This window comes from Astatotilapia calliptera, chromosome 12 (genome assembly GCF_964374335.1).
Source record: "Astatotilapia calliptera chromosome 12, fAstCal68.1, whole genome shotgun sequence".
Lineage (NCBI taxonomy): Eukaryota > Metazoa > Chordata > Actinopteri > Cichliformes > Cichlidae > Astatotilapia > Astatotilapia calliptera.
Window position 1 is genome coordinate 21456857 of NC_137433.1, and position 27158 is coordinate 21484014.

Consider the following 27158-nt stretch of genomic DNA (forward strand, 5'->3'; position numbering starts at 1 on the left):
GACACATCCCTCTTTTTAAATGAAAACAAGCCCTCCTTCTTGGCAGCTGGTTGCCTAAATTTAAAAAGACACACTCGAGGAGTGAAGAAGAGAGCTCAGTGTGAGTTAGTACACCGAGAAAGAGATGGTGTAGAAGAAGTAAAGGCCTGGTCAGACTGTTTTTAACTTATATGTATTTTATAGGTTAATAATTTAGGGTGTATGTAGTACTCAACAGTTTTCATGGGATTCACGACACTTAGAGTTCTATCAGTTTTGCCATCCAGTTTCTGTTCATGTTTATCATAGTATTGTATTCCTCTTAGTTTATCCTGCCTCCCCTGTTTTCCCCGTGTCTTGTGATTCTTTGCCCAATTTGTTACTCATTTCCTGTTTTACTTACTAGTTACTAGTTAGTTCTCTCCTGTGTTTGATATTAAGGTTATGTTTTTGGTAGTGTTTATGTGTGCTATCATTATTCTGTGTGTAAACACAATAGCTCAAAACGGTGCGTGGAGCTATTTAAAACTGTATCTCGCTGCCGTTGTTTGTGTTGACAACAAATAGGTTATGTGGGTTACTTTGGACCTCTGACCTCTTTTTCAGGGTCCAAAAAGTTCAACATTTTATAAAATGTCTTTTATATTTAAAACGATTAAAAGTCTACTGCCTTTAATTGTACTGGCAACTTTTAGGGAGTTTTACTAGTACATGGGGAAGATAAATATCATATTATAGTTGGCATCCAAATGTGTCACATTTGACCTCTGACCCCACTTGAACATTCTGCATTTGCACACTGTGTGTGTTGTCCTGTTGTACTTTTTTCTTACGTTTCTGGTTTTTCCCATTTGTTCCTAGTTTTGTTTAGTATTTCAGTTTTGGTTTTACTTATGAACTTTAATCGGCCAGAATAAAAGGCTCACTTTTGGTCTGCCTTTGGGTTCACTGCAGTCACGACAGACCTGCATATCAGATATCAGATCATAATAAGAACATTCAACAGCATCAAGAAATATTAAACACTTAGTCTGAGCCTGTAGGATTTGTAACTTTTTCAAAATGTGCGCTTTAAATTTTGCCTTTAAAAAAAAAAAATCTGCTTCTATAGTAAAAGATAAAAGTCGAGCCTTTTGCACCAAAGTTTTATCCCAGTTCCAGCTCTTATGTTTAACTGGAAAGCCTTTAGTATTTAACAACAACCAAAACAATATGTAATGTGCATTACTATTCTGGGCTTAAATAGTTTGAGGTCACATGGGGATGATAAGAAGAGAACTCAAACACACTTTAGGCAGCTTTTTCCAGAGTTAATGCAACACTTAACCTAATTCAAAAGTGCCTCCTAAAAGTTCTCCACTGCCCTGCCCTGTAATCATCTACAGTAAAACCCCCACAGTGTTTCTTTCGTGCACAGAGTAAATCATGTGCTCTTTTATTGACTGCTTTGTATTTCACTCAGCTGCATGTTTGACTAGACTGATCACTCTTTTGTTATTCACCACTCTTCTCCTGTTTGACTACTTTGATTTGGGCTGTGCCTAAACAAATTGTAACCACACACTCATTGCAAAACTACAAAGCTTACAAAGCTGGCACAGGTTGACTACTTCAGGGTCATCATGAGTTGTAAGCATATATATCTTGACTGTGCAGTCAGAAGGGTCCAATATGAACGCTTTATTTGCCTTTTGGGTGATTTGATAAAGAGACAAAGATTTCATTATTGAGAGATGATGATGATGGTATTTCTGAAGATTTCCATTTTTGTCAGCGGTAAAAGTAGTTTACCGCTGACAAAAGATACTGCATAGCCAAAGTACACTGGAAAATCTATTGTAAAGTTATCTAAGTATGATCATTAATATAAACAGTATTAAAAAATAAAGCACCAATTCATAAAAGGTGCACATAGCCCTTCACGATTTCTGCACTACTTATACTACTAATGCTTATGCTATGCCAAGCTTTTTAATATAAAGTCCTATTTATTTATTTATTTATTTATTACTGTTACAGCTTTTTCATTTTATTTTTTTTTTATCATGGATAATTAATAGTTCCAGTAATAATTGGTTTGTAAAAGAAAAACATATTTTTTTCTGCCACTTCAATAATGAGACTTATATTTGCATTATTTTATCTTACTGGTTGGTTTAATTTGATTAAAAAACAAACAAACAAACATTTTATTATTATTCATGTTGAAGTTATTCCATAAAGGCCGTGAAGCAGACGAGCAGAAGTCGAGAGTGGCGTGGAAATAAACCGACAGAGTAGCCTACTTAGACTACACCACTGATTTCCTTTACTGTTAAACAGCACTGAGGGAAACAGGGGGTTAAGTTTTCCTCTCTTCCGTTTATCCCTCATAATGGGATGTGCCACCGAGTCGCTGTGCTGGTCTGAGCCACAGCAGGTCAACATATTCAGCGCAAGAGGCGGCGCATCATGGGCCGAGCCTGTTCGCAGTGAAATGAGTCGAGGACTGCGCGCTGCGGAGTGCGTTTCATTTCACTCTGCTCCGGCTGACCGCCTCGCACACTGATATGGCGACACGTGGGTTTCTGTGGGCGCGAGGACCCACCGGCCACAGTCTGGATTAACTGGTGGTCTCGCGCGGGACTTGGCGATGCGTTCGTTAAAGGAAACAAATTCCGCAGATATCCGGAAAACGCATCCATGCGCCACGGCCGCTCCGCATCCCGATGTGCTCGTGACGATACAAAGCCTGGCTTCAAGGAGCTTTCATGGCACGTCGGCGTGGGTGCGTTCACGCGGTTGTTTTGCTCTTCTTTGCGCGTGAGGCTTCGGAGCGCAGCTGTGCAATGAGACTATCGGGAATTATCAAGTAGACTTAATTGATACATAATCCGACAATATGGCTGATCAGAGCAACATCCAATCCGCCGCATCCAAGAGTATCCGGCCCTTTAAATCCAGCGAGGAATACCTGTATGCCATGAAGGAGGATCTGGCTGAATGGCTTAACACCCTGTATGATCTGGATATCACTGCGGACACCTTTATGGAAGGGCTGGCGACGGGCTGTGTCCTCTGTCGGCACGCCAACAACGTGAACCGCGCCGCGCACGAGTTTCAGCTGGAGTATCCCGAAGCTGCACAGGCAATGAAGCTGCCATCTAAAGATGTCGGCTTCCAGTTTCGCAATGTTGTCCCCGGCTCGTTTGTAGCGCGGGACAACGTGTCCAACTTCATCACCTGGTGCAGGCAGGAGCTCTGGATCAAAGACGTCCTCATGTTCGAGACCAACGACTTGGTGGAGAAATGCAACGAGAAGAATTTCGTTCTGTGTCTCCTTGAGGTGGCGCGACGTGGGTCCAAGTTCGGTATGCTGGCCCCCATGCTGATCCAGCTGGAGGAAGAGATCGAAGAGGAGATCCGGGACCAGGAGAGCCTGCGGATCGATGAAGGGGAGCCAGCTAAGCAGAGCTCGCCCAGCAGGTGTTTCAGCCGGAAGGAAAGCAGTAAGAGTGTGGAGGATGAAGAGGAGCCAGATCCAGAGCCCTTCATCTGGCAGCAGAAGAGAGTTTTATGTGACATGCGAAATCTGGATGAACTGGTGAGTTTAACAAATGAAAACCCAAAATGTGTCATAACTGCTTTATGAGGAAGGTTAAGTGCAGCCTAATGATCCCTCTGCTCAATTCCCACGCTGTTCAGTCTTAAGTGTGGAAGTGGATTTGCAGGAAAGCTTTATTCCTATTACCGGTATAAATGTATAATAGAGGTTTTCCATCACGTGGCCTCGGTCTACAGCAAATATCAACCGGTCTGTTTTGACTGGTGCTAAAACAGCGTCTAACAGCTCACAGAAGACCCATTTTCTCCCACAGTAAAACACAAAAATGTGCCAAAAGTGAAATACTTGCTCTGAAAGTACCATGTCAGTGATATAAAGAACACAGGAGCCTGATAGATCACCTGTGGGGGGGTGCGTGCAAACATCTGGGTTTGTTTTAAGACGTGCTGTTAAATTCCTTCAATTCTGGAGGGCCTGTGTGCCTTGCCCTCTCCTACAGGAAAGCGTTGAAAAGTCACAGGTCAAATCGGCTGCATTCTTCTGGAAATACCGGTCCTGCATCTCAAGAAATTCCCTGAGACTTAGTATTACTTCTTTCTTTCATTTAGCTTGACATCAACACAATATCACAAGCTTCCTGATTATGTGGCATTTCTGTATCTGCTCAATCAAGATGCCGGGAATGTCCCTCTGGGCAGTTTTGCTTCTGAAACACTCTCTCTTCTCTGCAGTCAAACCATTAACTCTTGTCATTCATTGTGCTGAACTGGTTGACCTTTGACAGAGCATGCTGCACATGAACATGTGATGGAGGCAAAGATCTTACCAGCGCAAAGCTAATGAGCACAGCCCAGCACAACGCACGCTTGTTAGGTTGTGAGTAGGGGGTAGCTGTAATATTGTCATGTTGATGTCTGTCTTTGACACCAAAAATGTGAGGGACACCAGAGAGGGAGGAGGGGAGACAGTCAGCAGCCACACTCATGCAGAGCCATTTTTAGTGTGTGACCTCCAAAGAACAAGAGAGCACGTGGAGGAAGATGTGCGCTGTCCTTATCCCTCGCTCATATGACTGAGGGTTATACAAGCGAGCTACATTTTTGGGAGAGAATCATCACAGGAAAGTTACAGATGCTCATCCCCATTTTTCCGTTTTGCCGTGTTTTACACTGACAGCATCCCTCGGCTGTGATCGAGACACAGATTTGACTGTTTTTGACTGGTTTAGGGATGGAATTATCTGTTATCATCTGTGTGATGAATAAACTCTCCATCCTCTTAAAAAAATTGATCGGGGCACTTAGACCACAGGCTGCAACATTAAAATAGTACACTATCATCAAGCATGTTGTATATTGTCTGCTGAGTTGTATTTAGTAACACATCCTGTCTAATTACATCAGCTGTTGGTGGCAGACTATGTGTAATATATATTTCCACTGAATACCTCTTTATTTCCTGCACTCTGACACAGGGTGTTTACCAGGAAATAAAACCCACATTATCATCTACATAGTTTGATCAATATCTGCTACCCAGTTCTAGCTGCAAGGCTCAAGACCTCTTCTCCCTCTATAAGCACAGTCACAAGTTTATCCACCAGGATACTTTTGTATTTACAAGAGATGAATCTAAATTCACATTGACTTAATTTTGTTTCTACATTACAAATAAATAAATACATAATTTATCAACCTCTCCACAAACCGCTTTCCTATGCATACCCAGTAGCATTATTGATAAAATATCATCAATTAATTATCAGCCTCTTATGTCATGAAAGATCCTGGTAATGTGAGCGTTCAGCGTCCATTTAGCTTCTATGTATTCTTATAGAAAATATTATTAATGTGAGGTAGTGGAAGGAGCTAATACCCACGCACAATCACTGATTAAAGTCAGGATATCATCTTTTCATGTTTACCCGTAATACTTTCAATTAAAAGCAGGAAATTGGAGCTGCGCTTTATATCTATGAAGAAATGTTTATTGTAAGGCAGCTTCACATGAGACTGGGATACAGGATATTTATTTATTGTTCAATTATGAAAGAATAGATCACACTTTCATATAAAGTCTCTGAGCTAAGAAACAGAGAAATACCCTGCCACAGTACCACACAGTGTTGGTGTGGATGACTCTCTGTGTCTGTGATGGAGCACGTCTCTCGCCCAGTATCAGTTGGGATAGGCTCAAATTATACGGTCCTGTGGGATAAGCAGTTAAGAAAAAGTATGCATGTATGGATGTTCTTCAACACATTGTTTAGTGGTTAGTCAATCAACTTAATCCTATTACTGAGACAAAGCAAGTGTGGTGGTAATAGGATTACATGTCGTTATTCTAATTAGTTAAAGTATACAGACAGGCCACGATAACTCAAACTACAGCTCCCTCTGTGGCTCTTCAGCAATCACAGAAGTGTCACAGAAGTTGTAATTTGTCCCTGACTACTTGGCTTATGCAAGAATAAAGTGACTCAGTAAACAAATGACTCGCAGTGCAGACAGTTGATGTGTCACATCAACTACATGCTCTATACAATAGGCATAAGCTGTTGACATTCCTGGTTTCAACACACCCTCTCCAACAGAGTCTGCCACTAATCTGTCAATGTTAAGGTTCCGGCTGATGCTCCAGTGCTCCACTTTGATGTTGGGGAAGTAACTGACTAAGACTTCTGAGTGCAATAAATGTTCCTCCTCTCAGTCCCAAAGATGTTCAGACAGCAGCTGGCTCACACAGATGAGCTGAATATACCCACACGTACTGTTTATCCTTTGCATTAGGGGCTTTTCTGTCCTATCATCATCATACAGGGATTATGAAAAAGACATTGATTGGCTGAGGCAAAAAAAAACCCCAAAACACACATTGTACCCTCACAGATATCATTTAGTCTCTTTTCCAGGTCTCTGTGCTTTTTTCTTATTTATTTTATTTAATGTTTTTTTTTAACCAGGTAGTCTCTTGAGATTAACATTTCCTTTTTCAGGAGAGACCTGGTCAAGTAGGCACACCATCACAGCGTTACAACTTAAACATCGAAAATTACATAAAAGAAGATAAAACAAGTCAGAGTCAAAACAATACAAATTCAAGGTCCAGGTTCTGAGTAGCAGTTACACACTTCAGCTACAGAAGTCTTTATGAGAGCTCTGAATTCTTCCAGGGAGACGAAAGCATTCGGCTTTAATGCGCTCTGACCAAGATGCAAAATAGCCAAGTAGAGCACCACAAATCATAGCAGCTGTTTGAAGATGTTGAGGGTTTACACAGATATAAAAGGAAGCTGTACATAAAAATATAACAGTGAAGTTGTCTCTTTAAAACTAGCGAAGGCCAAGAAACCAGATTATAAAGTACACAGCGACAACAAATTTGATATGACACTTAAAAAAAGCTGCGAGTCTAGACAATGAAACGTAAGCAGCGTGCAGATGCCACCATAATCAACGACATTTAAGAATGTCACCTGTAGAAGTTTTTTTTTGCCAACTGATAAATTAAAATTGTCCAGATTTCAATAATAAAAACCCAATCTAACCTTCTACTTTTCACAAAGTGCCCAATATGCACTTTAAAGGAAAGTCTGTCATCCAACCAAATGCCTAAATATTTATAGGATGACGGTCTTTCAGTAAAATCTCCTCCTAGGTGTTTTTCATACGCGAGTATTTGCATGTCTGAATAGTAAAATATGCTTGTTGTAGCTATACAAACTGCAATCTGTTGATTCCAAATCATTACAAATTATGGATGCTAACATGCATTGTTTACGCTACCTAAGCAGTTGCACATTGATTGAGCTTAGAAACAAAAGATTTTTTCCATTCACTCCACATCTTTGCTTCTTTTTGCTTACTCATATAAACTGGTTCATTTCTTTTCACACCCCGGGCTTCAACATTCAGTCTTCGTTCAGTTTTTACACTGAGCCCTCGCAACCCATCCCCCCACATCTGTCCCTACTGGAGATGATGAAGCAAAGAGTGGATCCGTATGTCTCATTGGGTGCATGGAAGGAGGAAATGAATAGCTACTGTTGGCAGTGAGGTAATCAAAGGCTGACATCTTGATCTTTGGATGGAAACATCAGCAGGGCAAAGGGGGAGGGTGATAAAGACATAACGTGTGTGCTATGACTACATGCATGGACACTGCTCCGTTAACCTTATGGTCTCATTCGTGCATTCACGGTATACAAGGGGGGGGGGGGGGGGGGGGGGCATGATAGAAAATGTGCCTAGAGTGACTTCACTGTACACTCCGTTAAACCTGACTAGAATGGATGTGGCTCTGGGAGGGAGAGCTACAGTAGAGAGGGTGAAATGGAAAAGTAGGTCATGCTTTGCATCGGGTCACACTCAGATGCTTTGCCGAGAGAGCGAAACACCCTTCACTCTTTCTCCTTTCTTTGCTGAGTGGACTTTGCTTTTAAAGGGGTGCGCTGTTATCAGAGGTTATTTGGCACAGTAATACTTGTCGCCATCTCGTTTCTCATCGCTATTTTCCAGACAGCCCGGTGCACATGGAACAGCTGAGTCCTCAGTTTTGCATAATGCCCACTTTATGTCTTTATTGTTGTACTTGATGCTATCAGCTGATCGTTTGCATGTTTATCGCTTAACTGGGTGTCCGTCTGATCTGCCTCTTTCTGTCTGTATGAACAGTGATTCGCTGGTTATTTTCTGCACCCGCCTGCAGCCTCTACAAGCTGGTCTCAGGTGGGGATTAAACATAAATTCCTCTAACCTTGCCTGCCACAAGGAGAGCGCTGAGTGTTGTTGATCTTCATCGAGACAAACCAGCAAATCAGCCCAACCTTGGCCGGATAATTCATTTTCATGCACTGAATGATGATATTGCTCTTTGACTGGAGCAGCTGAATAATGGTGTTATTGCTCTTAGATCACATGATGCCCATCAGACTCTTATATTGCTTCAGCCTAAGTGGGTGCTTGTCATGTGGCCAAAAAAAAGGCATTGATTTACAGAGCACGATTTCCTTAAAGCAGTAAATGATAGCTATCCTGTAGCAGGTATGATTACTGTACTGTATGTTTGCCCAGAGGTGAAACTCTGGGCAAACATACAGTACAGTATAAAACAGCAAAAAACATCTACTGAGATCTTAGGAGCTCACCAATTAAAACATTATATGTTAAGCACATATTTCCAGTTCTGTTTCATAAAGATTAACAAACAAATCCACCATGTTTATGAGGTGGAAATGCTTTTAACCAGGGCACTAAGCTAAGCCAACTAGCTGCTGCTTATAGTTTTGCATGCTTACTTTCCCACTTTGTTCCAGAGTTGTTGTTTTAATGCTGCTTTTGACAGAATACAGTACTGTATGAAACTTTAATGTTGTGCTACCAGGAAGCCAAACTTCTAACACTGACCTATAAATAGTTAAAGCATAAAAACTTAAATGATGAACCAGTGTTGTGTCTACACATAACAGACAACTTAGCAAAGAACTAAGAACTTTGAAATGGTATCTTTAGACACGTTGATACTGGCACGCTAAAGTACCGTATGCCAATCTGATTTAAGTCCGGACTTTGACTACGATGCACCACCACACTGCCACGACCGTGTTTGACTGTTAGTATGAAGTTCTTTTTAAACAGATGTTTTAAACCAAATTTAAGGAAACACAAACCTTCTAAAAAAACCTTTGGTCTTGTCAGTCTACAGAATATTTTTTGTGGGGATTACTTTTTCACACAGGGCCTGACAGGTTATGATAACCTTTTCCCCTCAATAAATGAAATTGTTCTAAAAATATCATTTATCTTTGTCTAATTGTAAAATGAAACACAGAAATCTGACAAATACGCAAGGAAATAAGAAATCGTGGCACTGCAGGTCAGAGATAAAAAACACTCCTAATTGTAGGCGAGCTTATCAGCAATCAGACCTCAGTGGTGCCGCACTTCCAGTCCCATCCCCTAAGTTCCTCCCCGGATGCAAGTGTCCACTCTGCGGTACCGCCCTGCGTCATTATCAGTTATTTTCCACAAGGAAGATAAGTGATATACAACTCAAGACTGAGAAATAAATAAACAAACACATCAGTAAACGAGTAAGTTAAAAACATAGTAAATACTAGACAATAAACAAAGAAATTAGTAGAAGAGCAAGACTGTTTTTGTGAGCCTGAGATGGAACGAAAATTACATGTAGATTTATGATATTTTCCAACATAATAGTGCTTCTAATGGTAACAGATGTAACGGAGGAGCAGTAGAAAATACAAATGTTTCTGAGTGGGTTTAAAGGTTTTGCTAGAATGTGTTGCATTTATTTACCCTCACGGCAAAACGGTATTAAAGCCTGTGTGTGTATATGCACTTTCCCTCAACAGCACAGCAGACTGCTGCCTTCAGAATGATTGTAAATGTGTTTATTCCTTTTCTCCTCCCCATGTAAGGGCATTAGGTGACCTATCTGACCCCAGGGCACTCATCCAACTGTTTTTCCATTTCTTCTCTCTGCTGGTTAGGCTAGGCTCTTACTCCAGGAGACTAACTGTGTCTGAACACTCTTTTAGTTCATTCCCCTGGGCTACAGGTCCAACATAATTAGAAAACATAATTATCATTCATTTAGCCATTCATCACCTCCCTCCACCCCCGTGTTGTTTAACGAGATCGTTTGTGCGAAAGCTGTTCCCAGTTTATGAGAAAGCGTGGTTGTCCACGGACAAGTCATTTATACAGGCTGTCGGGGCAGCGGTTTAATAGGTGGATAAGGTTTGAAGCGCTTGCTTATGGGTGGTGAAGCAATAACCCTTCAAGTTCCAAAAAATCTCCCTTACACAGCAGGAGCCTCTTGTGGCCTAGTTTTCTTGTCTCTTATCTGACGGCATGCTTGTTTCATCCCGGGAAGCTTCCAGGCTTCGGGGCATGCAGATAAGCTAAGAGAAGAGTCTTGTTCTGTCATTTGGAAACATCACCTCGGAGCCACATGCTCTTTTATTAACGCTTTTGTATCACCGAGGGCTCAAAAGTCGAAATCTAGAAACGCCCTGTAGAAAGAAATTCCTGGGAAGTGAGTTGTAATGTTCACTTTTTATTGTTGGAATTTAGCAATGAGTATCCGTCCCTTTATACTCATAAAAGGGGCCACTTACAGGAGCCAGCACACCTATGTTTGGTGAAATGTGTGGCCATACGTGGGTGTTGACTCATGAAGGGAGCAGACCATTATTCAAATGGATCTGAGAGTACATCTGAATAAAACCCTGAGCCACAAAACCAGAAAGAAAAAAAATCAAACCTGGTGTTTGTGTGTTTGCATAACAACCACTGGCTTCAAACCATACAGCAACAAATAGTAGAAAAAAACTGGAAACCCTGGACATTCCTTTGTGATGATGACATTTTGTTCAGATGCAAAGTCAAGTCTCAGCGTTGCACACTTGTCTTTATTTGAAATCAGCACAGAATATGCACAGAAAACAAAACCGAGACATCTTTAACTCCTCCGCTCCCATTTCCTCTGTTCATCCTTTTCTATGAGTTGGCCTTGCAGTGTTTGCAGGTCAGGAAGGAAAGGACTGAGGACACTGTTGACTCATACTGCGCAGATAGGACAAGATCTGTGCTGTGGGATTGTTAAAAAGAACACGTGATCTTAATGTTAAATTCCTCAGAGAAACAAATACAGCTTTTCAGTTCAAAGGAAGCATCACAAAACCTTCTTGAAAATATTCTTTTTTGTCTTCTTGCAAAACCATCTCTGCATTCCTATCTTAAGATAGATGCAGGAGATTTCCAGTATTGGGGCATGCTGTGAATTGTTCCCTCATCTTCCTTTTTTTTCTCTCTCTTCCTTCTCAAACATCTGCAGCTCTCGCTGGAAGCGTCTCTCGTGAGACCAGCAGGCATCCATAATTTCTCCCCCAATTCTTCCCCAGTGTTCCAGCTCCACTTCCGCATGTTTCCCGCGTGACCCCATCTCTCGCCTCCCCTTTCATCTCACCCCCACCCCCCACCATATGCAGTGCATGCCTGTGTCCGTGCGTGTTTTAGTTTCAGTTTATCTGTCATTGTTGACACAGCGAAGACATGGGAAGTGCAAGTATTTCACAGCAAAGAATCCACTGACTAAATACTTTAAATGCAAGGGCTGCTCTTTGAATGGGTTACTATTAAAAAACACTTCAAATGTACATCCTGCTCAGTGCTCAATGTGACACGTTAAGAGGAAAACCTAATCTGAACAGGACCAAGGGAGAGAGACTTTACTATGGCTGCGGTGAAAAAAAAAGAAGGGAAACTGTATGGTCAGAAAGGGAAGGGTAATGCTATGTGTGCGTCTGTTGCCATAGCAGTCTTTCCATTAACACACAGACTAGGGTTTTTCCAGATAGGCCTAGTCCACCTACTGACAGAATGAAAGAGTGGGTGACTGGGCGGACAAAAAGAGAAGCAGCAAGCAGCTGTAGAAATGTAAGCAAAACCAAAAAAAAAAGAAGATAAATATAGGTCTGGTCAGGCAGTGCACGGGCTAAAAATAGAGGCTGATCTACAACAAAGCAGACGAGAGAGGTAAGAAGAAGTAAAGGAGCCTCGATACAAACAGGTGAGAGGCAGAACAGAGGCGCAGGTGAGATGTGAGGCTTAGCTCTGAGGCCTCCCTCTTTAATTAGCACGGGATAGAAGAAGGGTGCTATTTCAAGAAAATAACAAGGTGACACCTTAATCCTCTGAATACACCATACCGGTTATGCGGTAGGTAGAGCGAGCACACACACACATACACAAACAAGCAATATCCCTTGAGCCCTGCGGATAGCATGAAAGGTGCAGTAAACAGCTAAAGCGGAGAAGCTACAATCAGGTATTTGATCAGATTAATATCTACATGCATCCCTCCCCTTGATTTTACACCTATGAAGCAGTTATTCATCCTTCATCCTGCTTCTGTGCTCTCCTCGGTCCACTTTGCAGCTTTACTTTCTCTCCCTGCTGCACGACAAGTGCGCACACGCCTTTGTCTGACGGAGACGCCAAGAAAAACATCAAAGTTGTCCAATCCAGCAAGAGCGGCAGGCCTGCGCAACAAAGCGAGCGATCTCACTCCACCCTGCAGTTGTGTCTGACTCTGCTTGCCTAATAAGCACCCGTAACCACAGCAAGGGCACCGGCTCTGACTCTCTCGATTCAAACCCCATCTGGCAGCACCGGCCTGCTGACATCATCGCCACTAGTCTGGTTTCCGTGCTCTTTTCTTCCCTCTAGTTGATGATGTCACAGAGACAAACACGGTCATGTAAAAAGCCAAGAGAGCCAGAAAGGGAGAGTATTAATTTGCACATCCAGTGTGTATTTTGTGTTTGTGTTTTTCTTGGTTTTTTTGTGACATTTAGCGGTGAACTTAATGACCAAATGTTCTGAAAAGACGAGGTGAGAAAAGGCTTTTATTGTGGTGGGACAGCGGGGCGCGGTGCTTGATCACCCAGTGGGGGGGTTGGAGAGAATATTTTGGCAGGAAGATGACACACACACACTCGAACACACTCGTCTACTTAGGAAGACTGCTCATTTCTCATAACGTAAAACAGAGGCTTTGTGCTTTTGACACATAACACTCACATTCAGCAGCGTGTTGGTCATTGTTGCAAGTTTGTGACTAATCATGATGTCATGTTGGTAAAAACAGGAAAGGATCATTATCAGCTTCCTCTTAGGTATCCAACATCATGTGTGGCTCATCTGAATGTTAAAAATGCTTTGTTTTTGCTGCTGTAGCTCACCTGGCCTGGGTTTGATCGTGCCCCCGCAGTCGCTCCCTGGTGTCCTGTTGAATAAATGTTAAAGTGCCCAAAGAATAAATAATCTAAAATCTAAAAAAAATCCTTTGTTTTTGTCCTTTACAGGTTCGGGAGATTTTGGGGCAGTGTTCCTGTCCAGCTCAGTTTCCTATGATCAAGGTGTCAGAGGGGAAGTACAAAGTGGGGGACTCCAGCGCACTGATCTTTATCAGAGTAAGTCATCGCCAAGATAAACCCTAGCATCATCAGATATTTGTCACTGTGATACAGATCTTTGTATGCTTTCATTTTACTTATTGTTGTGTAAGAATACCCACATTACTAGTTTTGTCATGAGAATGTAAAAAATGTTGAGAGGGCACTTTTGAAAGTCAAAAACATCACAAGTACAAGTACTCAAACCTAATGACTTACTACTCCTTTTACCTTTATGTTAATTTAATGTTTGTTAGACAGTTGTTCATTTGAATGCCATTTTATTAAAAACACACTTAGGCAAACAAAAACTACTGTGCTCAACCAAGTTTTACATAATTGTGCACAGATCCTGTCCTACAAAGGATTGCCCTCAACATTTCTGCTCTTCCCAGGAGCTTATCTCAGAATTCTGGGGTCTGTACATAAGCAGCCTCTGTGGGCCCCCTTCCTGTCCCCATCCATCCTTTCCTATCTCTTTGTTTTGCCTTTTTTAAACACATAAATAAGCCGACGACTGTCCACAACAGTTTGGGTAGCCATTGATCCTTTAGTATATAACATTTAATAAAAAAACGCTCGCCACCTGTCGTTTCTTAGCATGCTGTATTCATCTTCTTGCTCACTGATGCATAGATATAAGAATGGAGTTTATAGGACTGATATTAACTACTTAACCTGCTTACAGCACAGTCCTGTTTTGAACCTTAGAGATCAGACCAGATCACCACATCACACCAGAAAAACTGTAAATAGTATACCCATACGGAAAAGAAATAGTAAAAACTTATATGTGATTTACTCATGAAAGTGGCCACTTTCGCATTACTTTCATACATTGTTTTAGTAAGTATCCAAAACATACAAGTTCCATTATATAATTTTTCAAGGGATCTTATATCTGTTTTCACTCTTGTATGCTTTTCATACAAGTTTCACACAAGACAGATACAAACTTTATAAGATTTATATATATCTTTTCCATATGGGTAATTACCTTAATAATCCTTAATTATTATTAAGGATTAATACCTTAATTATTATTATTAAAAATAATGATGAAAATTTCAATGAGCATCCAAACTTTATTTGTGCTCACATTCAGCAGCCAACTATAACACTATAATTACAGTAGCTTAGCTAAGTAGGCCTAACAGAAGTATGTAAGAATCCATTAGATTAAATTAGGTTTATGATATGTGCAGTGACATGACATATAATAGCTGGAGATGCCATATATTGCAGTCTAATGGTCATTTGGACATGTAGGCCACTGGCTGATTTAGTAATGTTTGAAAACATTCAGAAAGGTGTACGCAGGTATGTTGGTGTTTAGCAAAAGCTAAGTAAATGCCTCCATCGGCATACGAGTGAATCTGATTTAATATCTGTCTCCTAATATTTCTGGAACCATCACTTTGTTGTCACGTTGTCAGATGTGAAAACTTCAGAAATCAGTTTCAGAAATCAGATGACTGATTTAAGTTTTATTACCAAATTACTAAAAATAAATAAATAAAAATAAAGCATGAGCAGTTATGCACCTGGATTAGGACGATTTCTTTTAAGGTTTTCAGAGCCAGGTATGTGGCATGTGTAGTTCGACAAAAACCTGCATTGAAATTTCAGCATTTTGTTATAGAAATGGTCTGATTCAGGTTTGTGGTGTAAAGAATGAAAAACTCCGTGAAGGGAATAATATGCAGCAGTTAAATGGGTTAAGGGTTGGAGTTTCTCCTGGGATGTTTGGATTTCTCTGTGAAACGAAATGTCAGCGCCTACATGTCTGTGCCCCTGCTAGTGGGAGGAGCTTATAACATAGGGGTAAGCTGCAGGGAAGAATAGTATATATTCATATTTGTTTCAGCTGACAACGACCACATACTATAGAGATGTGGGACAAATTAAAAGAAAAACCTGAACCCTGGACCTCTAACATTTGGAGAGCTCTGTTCTGCTGGGGAGGGCAAGACAGCAACGTCATCAAAAGACATAACGAGGGCGCAAACTTTTGGAAGAATGGCGCTGCTCCTGTTTCTCCTGTGCTATAGATTTGGAGAAATAATGCAAGTGATGCATTGAAGCTGTTCATGTAGCATGCATGTGATGGTCCAACATCTTACTAAGTCACCTGTTGGCTTTTCCTTTATTTTGTCACATGTGCGTGTATATTTGGCACATAGCACAGCGGGCATACAGCATTTACATGGAGCCATATGGTAGCACCATATGGGATCATTTGTTGGTTCATGAAGAGCAAGATAATATCCCAGCAGAAATCCCTCAGCTGTTTGGCTGAATTAAACTGGAACAGTACTATGATTTCTCTCTCTCTCTCTCTCTTGAGTGTTTATGAACTGCCTTCATCTGGCCCACTCCCAGGATTGTACTTTTTCCATCCAGACACAAATAGAGGTTTAGGTCACTTCCTGAGTTTTCCTTATCTTGGCTGTAGCCTGTTTCTCTTGGACTGTTGGTCTCGTTTTCAGTTCAAAAGCTGCCACTAAACCGACACCAGGCCTCAGAGGACAGTGCAGGAAGGTCGTCTGATACCAAAGATTGATTTGGTGTCACTTACCTAACATGTACCACAGCCTGATAATGGACTCTTTGAACGGCTTTCCGGGTTTGCTGTAGGCGTGCCTGACTGCTCTAATGCCAGTATTTATTTTTTTTCACTTTTAGAACCACCACTTGGCCCACACTAGGAGATGTAATGTAAAATATATGATTACATTTTTGGTAAAATTATCTTTGTTTAAGAAATTGAGAATTTTTTTTATACATATTGAGTTATAGATAAAAAAAAAAAACAGCTTTCAAATGTGTTGTGTGTAATGTGTCCTTAATTTAGAGACTGTGAGGTTTGTAGTTGCTTTCCCACATACAGGTTAGGCCAGTCCTACACCAAAAGGAAAAATCAATGCAGATCCGGGACTACAAAACTGAGCTGTTGTGTTTAAAAATGGGTTGACTCGTCAGTGTTTTACAAGGCTCTTCTCAGTGTTGTAATTGTGCTCTGTGGGCATTCTCCTTGGCCTAGAAAAAAAGCCAACACCGTCAACTTATATAATGAAATGTGACACATGTTTGAAAAACAAATTGTGTGATGTACGTTAGTCATTGTGACAGCCAGGAGTAACGCACCGATCGCACACTCAGAAACACCCACATACAGTTACACCTCACTCATCCGGTTTACACATTCAACATTCAACAACATCCATAAAACGGCTCCAGCTCTCAGTTTGACAGGACAGTTACGGAGAAGACAAACGGAGGGCAGCTTTATGGAAGACAAGACGGCACCAGTCCATTCCTGGAACAAGGGGGAATGAGGCGTGGTTGTACCATGGGGGTGTTTCTGGGTTTATTTACATGTCTGCAGCAATCAGAGCTCCCTGGCTGCTACAACAAGCAAGCTTCCATTTCCAGATATGTGGACTCAGCATCAATAATCAATTTTCCAGCATTTTTGTTTGAAGATTTAAATTTTTATATAGCATTTTTCAAAAATATCATTTCCAACCTTTTTCAATCCCTGCAGCTCTGGTAGATATGAAGGATAAATGGGTTCTTTAGTCTTCATGTGAAGACACAAAAAACACTTTGTGATTACATTCAGCTAACCATAACCATCAGTTGTGGGTAGGATACTCTCCTTTCTACCATTTCTGCATAGCTGTTGGCCTAGTATTGAAACCATTCATCCACGTGTCACTGGGAAAAGGACCCAAGTCCAGGACATGGAAGCAAAAAGCATTTATTCACTGACAAAGAATCTGAAAATCTGTGAGGTCCAAAAAGGTAATCCAAAACAGGTGCACCAGAAGGAATGCTATGGAGAAGTCATGGAGTACATACAAATGCAGTGTTACAGATTAATCAGCCACGGTTTTACCCTCTGCTTCTGAATCTCCAACATTAACATTTTGTCATTAGTTGCGTGGGTCAGTATACACATATATGCAATTAATTAGTAGTTATAAAGGAGGAAACTGCCATTAGAGGCTATTACTAATACACTGTCAGATTATAAATGTGAGTTTAATGGCATTTTAACACAGGAATCTATAGACATTATTTGACTGGTGATAAGACACGGATGCAAAACAAGCAGACACAGGTGACAGTAATGAGATCGAGGCAAAAACATGAAGTGAGAGCTGAACGAGACAAATGAGAAAACTAACATTCAGATTAAAAAAGGAAATAACCAAAAGATAGAAGTAACAATGAAATACGATGAGTAGCACTAAACGTGATGGCAGACACATGCAAAAGGCTCGGGAAGAAACAAGTAAAAACTAAAGAATGGCAGTTTTATTTATATTGTGCATTTCATTACAAGCAAATTAAATATGCTTAACACAAAAGAACCCAAGTGTAGGCCTGTGTAGTTAACAAGATTTTTAGTCTGTTTTTAACTGTATACACAGATGTAACTGATCTCAGGTCAGCAGTCAGCTTGTTCCGAAAACCATAACCTCGGTAAACAGAAGCACCGTCGCTACACTTACGTTTAATTCTAGGAAGAGTTAAAAGATCTGCCCCTGATCACCTGAGAGGTCTGACTGACTAATGAATGACAGGGAGCGTGACATGAGCACTTTCAGTAACTGCTGACGTTTATTATGTTTGAGTACGGTTTATCCTTTATGTTATTTAAAAATAATTCAAATATTTATCTGTGCTTTTATCTAATAATATCATCGGTGCACTTTTTTGATTTCTGCCTTCTGCTCATCCGTTAGTTAAGTCGCTTTTTTTTAAAAAATGTTGTCAGATTGCTAAAATTGTAATTTTCAAATGTAATTTGAGGGTTTTTTCGGATTAGTTGAGCTGTAATAGCACCCGATGTCTACTGCATGAGTATTCCCTGGAGTATCCCTGGGTTAAGTCATTGATGTAGTCTAACCTTTTTATTCAACTCTTTCAAAAAACTTATAGTGGGATATAAAATTGAATCACCATGTTGAAGTTATTAAATTCATGCTTCTGAAAACCTTTATTGATTTTTAGCTTGTTTGAAATAATTAATAATTCATGGGATGAAAACTGAAATTTTATCCTCAAAATCAGGTATGTCAAACTTAAGGCCTGGGGGCCAGAATCAACCCGGTAAAGAGTCCAATCTGGCCCACTGGATGGCTTTGTAAAATGCAAAGCAGGACAAACTTAACTTATAGATTTCTGTAACTTTAAACATTTAGGTCTTACAATATATGGCTGAAGAGTCTTGCCAGTTTCATTTCTGTAGACTGACAGAAAGGGGAGATCAAAGTGGAGTGTAGTAAATGTAGCAAATTCGATGTGAAATGAGTTTGACATCCTTGCTCGACATGCTTTTATTAGCCACTGAGAACAGTTTAAAAAAGTCACTGTCGTCTCAAAATATTAGACCTCCCCCTCCTCAAAATAGATAAAAATACACACAGTAACCTTCCCCTTTATTGACTCCACATAATTCGAATGCAGTCCTTGAGATGGTGTGTGACGTGTTTTATAAGCAGTTTAATCAGCATAAGCATGTGTTCGCCTGTTGCAGCAGCCATTTAAAGTAACATTTAAATTTGAGAATGGGCTTTGTGTGTTCATGAGTGTGCTTTGAGCCTTTTACTTGTCAGATTGGCTGTGTGCATGCTGCTCTGCCTTCCCCCTGACGCCTATCTGGGGATGACAGAGATTACACATATGCTCAAGCAGCTACAAGTGCACCCAACACGCTTCCCTTATTCTTCTGATGGGAGGAAACGGACAGTCGCCTTGAAAGCCAACAGACCCCTATTCAGCTGGCGAGGCTGTAAGAAGAATCTCGGGCTGAAAACAGGGAATGAAGTCCTAAAAGCGAGTGAGCAAGCCAGCCGTATGAACACGGGGGGCTCAATAAAGCATCTTTGTCCTTGAGGGAGGTTGCTCCCTAGTGGGAGGCGATACATTCACAACAGATGAAATGAAGCATGAGCTCAATTTTTTAAGTCACCAGCATGATTTAAGAAGACGCTGGTTTATCACGCCCCCGCAATGATGACAAGAAGTCTCTGTTCACTGTTGCCATAGAAACAGGGATTGGGTCTCTCTACTGGTGATGCCCCTCCGTTGGTTGGGAAATCTGGCAGCTGAGCGCTCTTTTAAAGTGGAACATGGTCCCTAAACATCTATTCAGCCTCAGTTGACTCCTCAGCAGTTCTGCGGCATTCCTTTTTAAAGGGGAAATGCGTAATAACCTTACTGAATATGGAAACGAGACAAAGAGAAGTGAAATGAAAAGAACTATGTGATGCTGTAGTTTGTGCATTTGCGTAAAATGTGTAATCTCTGTAATCATGTTTCAGCATCTCACATGATAAAATGGGGATTATCCTAAACACACAGTACCTTTCTCTTGTTAGGAGACGACAGTGAAGTTGCTTTGTGCAGAGCCTGTAAATTAATACAGCACAAATAGCATTTTTAGACCCCTAGTAATTTTCTTTGTAGTCATTATACTGCAGTACAAATTGAAATTTATCGTATGAGGCTTTTAATATCTGGTGCCATCATGAGAGCTTGTGCAGTTTTCAAAGTAAAATCAGCAAGATGCTTTTATTGGGATGTTTTTTATAAAAGACAGAAAGTTTCTCATCTCAGAATAGGAGGTAATGTACAGTAAAGAAAATTATTACTTTGAGTTATTGCAGCTAAAGGTCGCTCTACAAGCTGTTGAACCATGGGAAGTAGTTAGTTTTACACAGGATTGCGTGGAGTCCCATAAAAACTTTGTTCACATGACTGTATCAGTTTAACAAACAAGAATGTATTATGCTTAAGAAAATGACACCCAGTTTTAAAAGTTGGTAAAAAAAAAGGGGGATAAAAGTTTCACTGTTCAAAAAAATGTATATAAAGAAAGGAACGAGAAAGAGAAAAAGGGAGAGAATATACAGCAGAGATATTATTGTAAATTAAAACCAAGTCAAAATATTCTTCTGCAGAATTTCCAGGAACAGTCTGTCCCTCGCTTTTTTCAACCTTCTACCTTTTTGATCTTTTTTTTTGTAACTGTTAATACTGCAGTGATGAATATGATGATATATTAAGAACATTGCGCAACCCTGCTTTTCACTGCTGGCTCGCGATGGCCTCGCAGCATCACAGAAAGCATAAACCTGTTACTGACATAAGGCCAAAGCATTGGAGAATAAGCAGTTTATGCTTCCACGTCTGATAGAGATAAGCAGATCAGCTGTTTTTACGGATTTGATGTAGTAGCGGAGCAAGGCCAATGAAATGACTTGTAGTGGATTGGCGGGGATTGTGCTGGGGAGAAGGTGGCGTCAGACTTCGTCGCACATGTCTGTGCCCTCTCTCTGACCAGGGACACGGAGATGCGATGCTGTGCAATGTGTGATTTGGTGGAAATAAACTCTGTGCCGGCTTGCACAGATTCGCCATTATGACTTTGCCCTCTGTGGCCTCAAAGACAGGGTTACAGCCTTCAAAACATGTGGCTGGCAGAATGTGTTACACAACACAAGGTAGGGGGATGCATCCACGGGGCTGTCACATCAAGCTAGCAGTGTTGCTTCGGTGAAGGCAGCTTCTGCCTGGAGGGAGTGAGACTGATCCTATGGAAGTGTGCACCTCATAGAGGGGAGGAAGGGACATATCCACCAACCCCCTCTGTGTTATGGCTCTCCTGGCCCCCTCTTCTCATTGCCCCTCTCCCTGATAACTGAAGTCTCAGCAGAGGGGGACAGCAGGGGTGAGTTATTTCCATGCAAATTCACCCTGCTACCCCCTGAAAACACGGGGAAGACAGCTGAGAGGCATGAGCGAGAAGCGGCCAGAGCACACTTCGAGCTCTTTGTTATGCTACCGTACTTTGTTTAATTGTGGGTTGGCATAGTAATGAATACCCCTCATAATGGCAGCAGCTGGGGGTGATGCTGGAGAAAGAGGAGTTGTGGGGAAAGGAGAGATGGGGACACATGCAGGGGCACATCTAGAGGTTATGTAATACTAAGGGCCAGCCAGGCAGCCTTCAGCAAGCTGCCCTGTTTGTGGAATATGTTTACTCGTGTGTGTGTTGGCGCAGTTTACTCAAAGGTTTAGCAATTTTTTAATGTATGAATATGCATGTCCATGTTTTTTCTCTATTGACGTCTCTTTTTTTCCTATTTTTCCGCTACAGGTCCTTCGTACCCATGTGATGGTGCGTGTCGGAGGGGGCTGGGACACATTAGAGCACTATTTGGACAAGCATGACCCGTGCCGTTGTGCTGCTTTCGGTGAGGTCATTTCCTATTCTCCACTAGCCCCTTAGAAAACACATTTATTGTCATGGCTCGGGTTACATAAATCATGATACATTACAGATTATGATTCACATCTGATTTGCTGTGTTCCGACTACGGCAGACATTGTGGATCATTGAAAAACTGTATTTGTCATTCAAGCCCTGCGGATATAAAACCATGATATAAGAAATTCTAAATTTCGTCTTTGCATCTATCAGATTTTTACTGTTTGACTTATTTTTTGAATAGTTATGTCACCCATCAACAGTCAGTCTGTGTCATACCGAACCTCGAGGCTCTGACTTTTTAATAACTCGTCTGCTACATGATCCAACAACACATCTGTACAGCAACTTTGAACTTTTTTGCTACTTTAATTAGGACACGTTCATGCCTAAAACTCTGAGAGAGTATACATCCTGATCTAAAGTAAGAGGCCATGCTGAAGATAATAGAGTTATAAGCTGTTCTAAGTGTTTTACATGACAAATCATTGTCTGATTGGCTAGTTCGACTAGTGAGTCCATCTTTGTGGGCAGCAGCTGCTGTAATTTATCTGCTAATAAAGAGCTAGATGCCACAGTAGTGTATTTCTTGACCACTTGATGTCTTTTATCCTTGTACAGGCTGTCTGCCAATGTTGGTTAGAAGTCTTTCCAAACCACTTGTTGACAATCTGTCTCCACAGCCCACCGCTACCATCAGGCTAAAGCTAGTGGCCAAGGTCAGGGAGCCCAGAGCAAGTCCTCGAGCGCCCACTCCTCCCGCTCCACCAGCCCGGGTCCACACTGGCGAAATGATGGCATCGCACCCTATAAACCTTCTGACAGGCGGTCCCTGGAGCCCCACTCTGCTCAGTGTGCCTCGTCATCTTCCTCTGCACGACCAGGCCGACCTCAGAACTCTTTAGAGCTCGACTCTGGCGCAGCACGTAGTCTTCTCCCAAAGCCGCCAAGAGATCGCTCAGAGCCCCGCCACTTTAATCCTCTCAGGTGAGTGCGTGTGTGTGTCTACCCAAGTGTGCAGGCAAGTGTGTGGGTAAGTGTGATACGATGATAAGAAATGAATCTGCTATGGGTAGCCTGGGAGAAATACTCATTTTTGTGACCTGTGATTTTGTGTCTGTTGACAGGCACACACACACACAGACACACACACATGCACACACAAAGAGTGGCATACACACAACAAATACACCAGAAAGCCCCAGATTAGAGCAGAGCAGATTTCTCTAATCTCAGGTGACATTGCCCTGATAAATCTGTAACACACAGCCACCCTACAGCACCTCCTTGTGGCTGCAAGGTAGAGATTATAATGTTTAATCAGCTCTCTTAAGGACTTGTCAATTCCCTTTCATTTTACTAATTCGATTTCTAATCATCTATCATGGATTCGATACTGAGGGAACTGTTGCTTCAGCTTTTTTTTTTTTTTTTTTTTTACATATAAAGGCAAACAGATGATCCGTAAAGTCAGTGTCAAATATAACCACAAACTTCTGAAGCGCCCTATCAGAGAAAGGGTGGTAATACTGAGATCTTTATCAATGGCGTTTATTATATGGATATAGAGACAATAGATAAAATAAAGTCTTCTAAGTCTTCTAAGTCTAAAATCCATGAAGCTGGAAAAATGTTCCACATACCTCTGAATATGTCAGAGTGTGTGGGTGCCTTTGTTTAACATAATTACGATCTGAATGGTGGTTTACTTTGGCTCTAAGCCAATATCCAGCTCATTTCTGTTATGAGCGATAGCTCAGACCAGACGTCAAGGCAGCAGCTCATTTCAATTAACTCTGTGTGTGTGGAGAGTCCACTTTCAAAGATAAAGACTAATCTGACAACTATCCCTCGACAACTGGTCAGCTAAGTGGAGAAGTAGGTCAACAGGTGGGCTCCATGCAGATAAATTAGTAAGCCTGAATAAATACAAATATAGTTTCTGAAGGAAAACCACAAAAGTCAAGCATGACGCCCAAAAGTCTCTCTAAATCAGTAATTAAAAGTCATCACAAAGGAACACAGTGGGCTGTTGTGCTGAAATGGTCTTATAGGCTTTTTAAGTTGTACTAAATAATGTGTCTGCTTTCTTTTCATGCTGCTTTTATTTTTTAAGTGAAAATTCAAGTTATGCTCAGTAAAACATGCAAATACACTTTATTAATATTATTTAAGAAACAGACTGAGTGCTGTATAGAAAATGTAAGAATGCCTGAAATCTTCCATCAAACAAATATCAAAGCCTTTGCTAGGTCTTTAAATAACCAGCAGTATGCTGTTGATCAATACTCATGGGATCTATTTAAGTTTCTCCTTCCCGTAATGTGAACTTTGAGCTGATTAAACAGTTAAACCCGATGGTCCTGCTGGTGCGTGACAGTGGAGTGTGTTCTGGTCAGGAAAGCGCAGTGGTGTGTGTTGGGCTAGAAAAACTATGAGACCTCTAATCCTGCCCCCACTTGTTCTCATCTTTGCTGTAATCCCTCTGGCTGTCACTGCCCACTGTTCCAAGAAACACATGAGCCTGAGGTCGGACACGCTGTCTGTGTGCACCAACGGCAGGTTGGAAATACTCAAAAATCCCAGCATATTACACATTATAGGTCACATGCTGGTACAAAGGAATATGGTGACTCCGAAAATCTGGGGGTGTCTTGGGGGTTGTATACTACCACAGGCATGTAGACTGTACCGCCTGTGAATATGAACACAAACTCAATAAGAAAATATTACTTTTATAGATGTGGTAGGTATTATAAATATAAATGAATCTGTTTCTTGCTTATGTTCCAGGAACAAGGAGACGATTACACCACTAACAAGACGTCTGTCTGGTGACAGTGACTCCTCTACGGCCTCCTCTAAGGGAGGAGGAGGAGGAGGCGGGGGGCGCCAGTCTCTTGGGGGTGCTTCACGGCGCTCGGGTGAAGAAGTAGTACTGCTTGTCAATCGTAAAGAGGGGAAACATATGATCGAGAGGCCTGTAGCCGGAAGTCAGAGCCCATCCCTGCGTCCCTCACTCCCTCGTGCACGCAGCCAGTCACGGGAACGCTCTGCACTCACACCGATACTCAAACCCAACCCACCTCAAGATTCCTCTGAAGGAGTACGGCTGCCTCGAACAGAAAGGGGCCGCTCTCTTGGAAACGAGGGCCCAAGGAGGCTTCTTGGTCCACGGTCCCACAGCCAGAGTAAGTTGACCAGCCGTACTCGGTCCAGTGATGCCAGCCCAGGACCCGCTCTCTCCTACAGAGATCCTCAGCCTCCACCTTCAGAGAGACGAGAAGATCTTCGGGCCAAACAACTGCCCCCATCCTCTCCGAGAATGGCTGCTGGGTTTTCCAAAAGGCAATCGTCCTCATGCTCTAACTCACCTATTAAAGGGGTCCAGAGTAACAATAGCAGTAGTCCCAGCAAGAAGACCATAACTACTCCTAGGCCTCCTGCCCCTCGCTCACCCTCCGTAGGAAAAGGCAGATTGTTACCACCTGTGACATCAGGGGGGCGACGTTCACCACACTCATCTCCTCGCAACTCTCATCATCATGCCGCTCGCTCCTCTCGGACCTCACAGGGCTCCCGCTCTGCTGGGAGAGGCCACCATAAGAACGCATCCGGTCTGGAATGCCAGGAACCCGAGGAGGAAGGGCTGGGCTTTGGCTTCCCGTTGCTGCCAGCGCTAGACCCCCAGAGGGAGCATGATCTTTATCGCAGCTTTGAGGCCGAGTATCTTGCCAATACACAGCAGGCTAGAGCAGTGTCTAATAAAGCTCCTGGTGGAATCACCTTGCAGCGAGCTGGGATGCATCCGGCAGCAGTACTCACTGATCTTAATGTCAATGACTCTGCCTATTCCTCTTCCAACTCATCCACCTCCTCCTTGAATGTGGGGGCCAAGATGGGAACTCTTCCTGACCTCAGGGAATCCAAGAGAACTAACCCTCGTCACTTCCCACTGGAGGACTCCTTAAATTTACTTTCTGGACACAATTTTGGGGGACCACACAACTTTAGTCAAGGAGAGCCTGAACACTGGGGGGAGTGTGGAGGGGGTCACAAGAAGCTCCCAGCTATCTCCAGCTCCATGGAAGAGAGAGAAATCACTTCTTCCTTGACTGGACTTCAAGACACAGAGTCAGATAGTTTGATGAATGACATTTCCTCGCAACCTGCTTTTCAATGTGGGAATATGAATGGAGAACATGGATGTTCTCCTCCTGAAGGGGGGATGATAGATCAACAGGGTCCTCTTGGCTGGAGCACACAGCCTGAAGGAGATGTTCCACTGGAAAATCACCAGCCAGACTTACCTTATGACATGGAAAATGGTGACGGGAGTGTTGACCTCCCAGCCTCTGAGGATTGTCCATCATCTCTTCCCCTTCCCCTCTCTGAGGACTGCTCCTTCCAGGATTCCTCAAGTGAAAACTCTTCCATGTGCTTCAGCTTGAGCGAATCCCGCTCCGAGTCACCTCCACCAAATTTGCCCTTGACTAATGGGGACGCTGATGGAGAAATGCTGGAGGCTAAGAAAGGGCCAAAGAGAGCAAACAGGCTTGACCCAATCCCTAAGCACAAACTGGGGACCCGATTCAGGCCCCGCACTGACAACAGGCCCGAAAACGGCCCCTCGCGCATACCCACCCCCGTCAGCTACAGAGACCTGCAGGCGAACAACACTCTTTCCCCCTGCCACACCCCACCGCTGTCTCCTCAGAGCTCCCATCCTACCAGTCGCCAAGCCACATGCAAGGGCCTGCACCAGGCCTTCGCTGATATGATCCATCCTCATCCTCGTTCCTCAGCCATGGGCAACAAAGACTGCGCCTACCCTACACAGTCAGGCAGCGTGGACACTGAAGCTTGGATGTAGCACAAAACGAAACTGTGGGTAGTACACGGGAGGGGGGTTGTTGTCATGAATTTTAACTACTGTGTTTAAAAAAGAGAAAAACAAAAAAACCCAACAAGATAAAAATGGGCTACGGACAGACTGTTTTCACTGCATGTCAAACGCTCCTTTTTTTCTCCATTTAGGTTCTCCCCTGAATAACTGCAGGGCTTCACATTGCTTTTTTGCACTCAAGCCAAATTATTTATTACCAAAGGAATGGTCTTTAAGTTACTGTAATTTTTAATTTTAATGTGTGCATGGGGATGCTTTTGCCAATCTTTTTTTTTATTTATAAGTCACTAGTGAAATTCTCACGGTTGATACACAGAAATAGAAACCGAGAGCATATGTGCTGCCATGTGCCTCACCAAGGGGGCATGGTAAAGTGCCAGGGGTTGATGTAAACACTAGTCCTTGAGTCATGCAGACTGGCTCCCTCTTGTGGTTTGCCATAGCACTTCTGCTTGCCTTATAG

The 27158-nt window shown here is 42.2% G+C and overlaps 1 protein-coding gene across 1 annotated transcript; it reads left to right on the forward strand.

Annotated features, from left to right (window-relative positions):
* The first annotated feature begins 2119 nt into the window (after positions 1-2119).
* gas2l1 (growth arrest-specific 2 like 1) lies at positions 2120-26809 on the forward strand. The gene is made up of 5 exons (XM_026187761.2): positions 2120-3562; positions 13416-13523; positions 21679-21775; positions 22473-22776; positions 24583-26809. The coding sequence occupies exons 1-5, from the start codon at positions 2861-2863 to the stop codon at positions 26660-26662; spliced, it is 3291 nt and encodes a 1096-aa protein (XP_026043546.1). The 5' UTR covers positions 2120-2860; the 3' UTR covers positions 26663-26809.
* Positions 26810-27158: the final 349 nt, after the last annotated feature.

Coding starts and splice junctions, on each gene's coding strand:
- gas2l1 (XM_026187761.2), top strand. CDS start 2,861: ATGGCTGATCAGAGCAACATCCAATCCGCCGCATCCAAGAGTATCCGG. Junction 3,563..13,415: donor TGCGAAATCTGGATGAACTG/GTGAGTTTAACA, acceptor TGTCCTTTACAG/GTTCGGGAGATTTTGGGGCA. Junction 22,777..24,582: donor CGCCACTTTAATCCTCTCAG/GTGAGTGCGTGT, acceptor CTTATGTTCCAG/GAACAAGGAGACGATTACAC.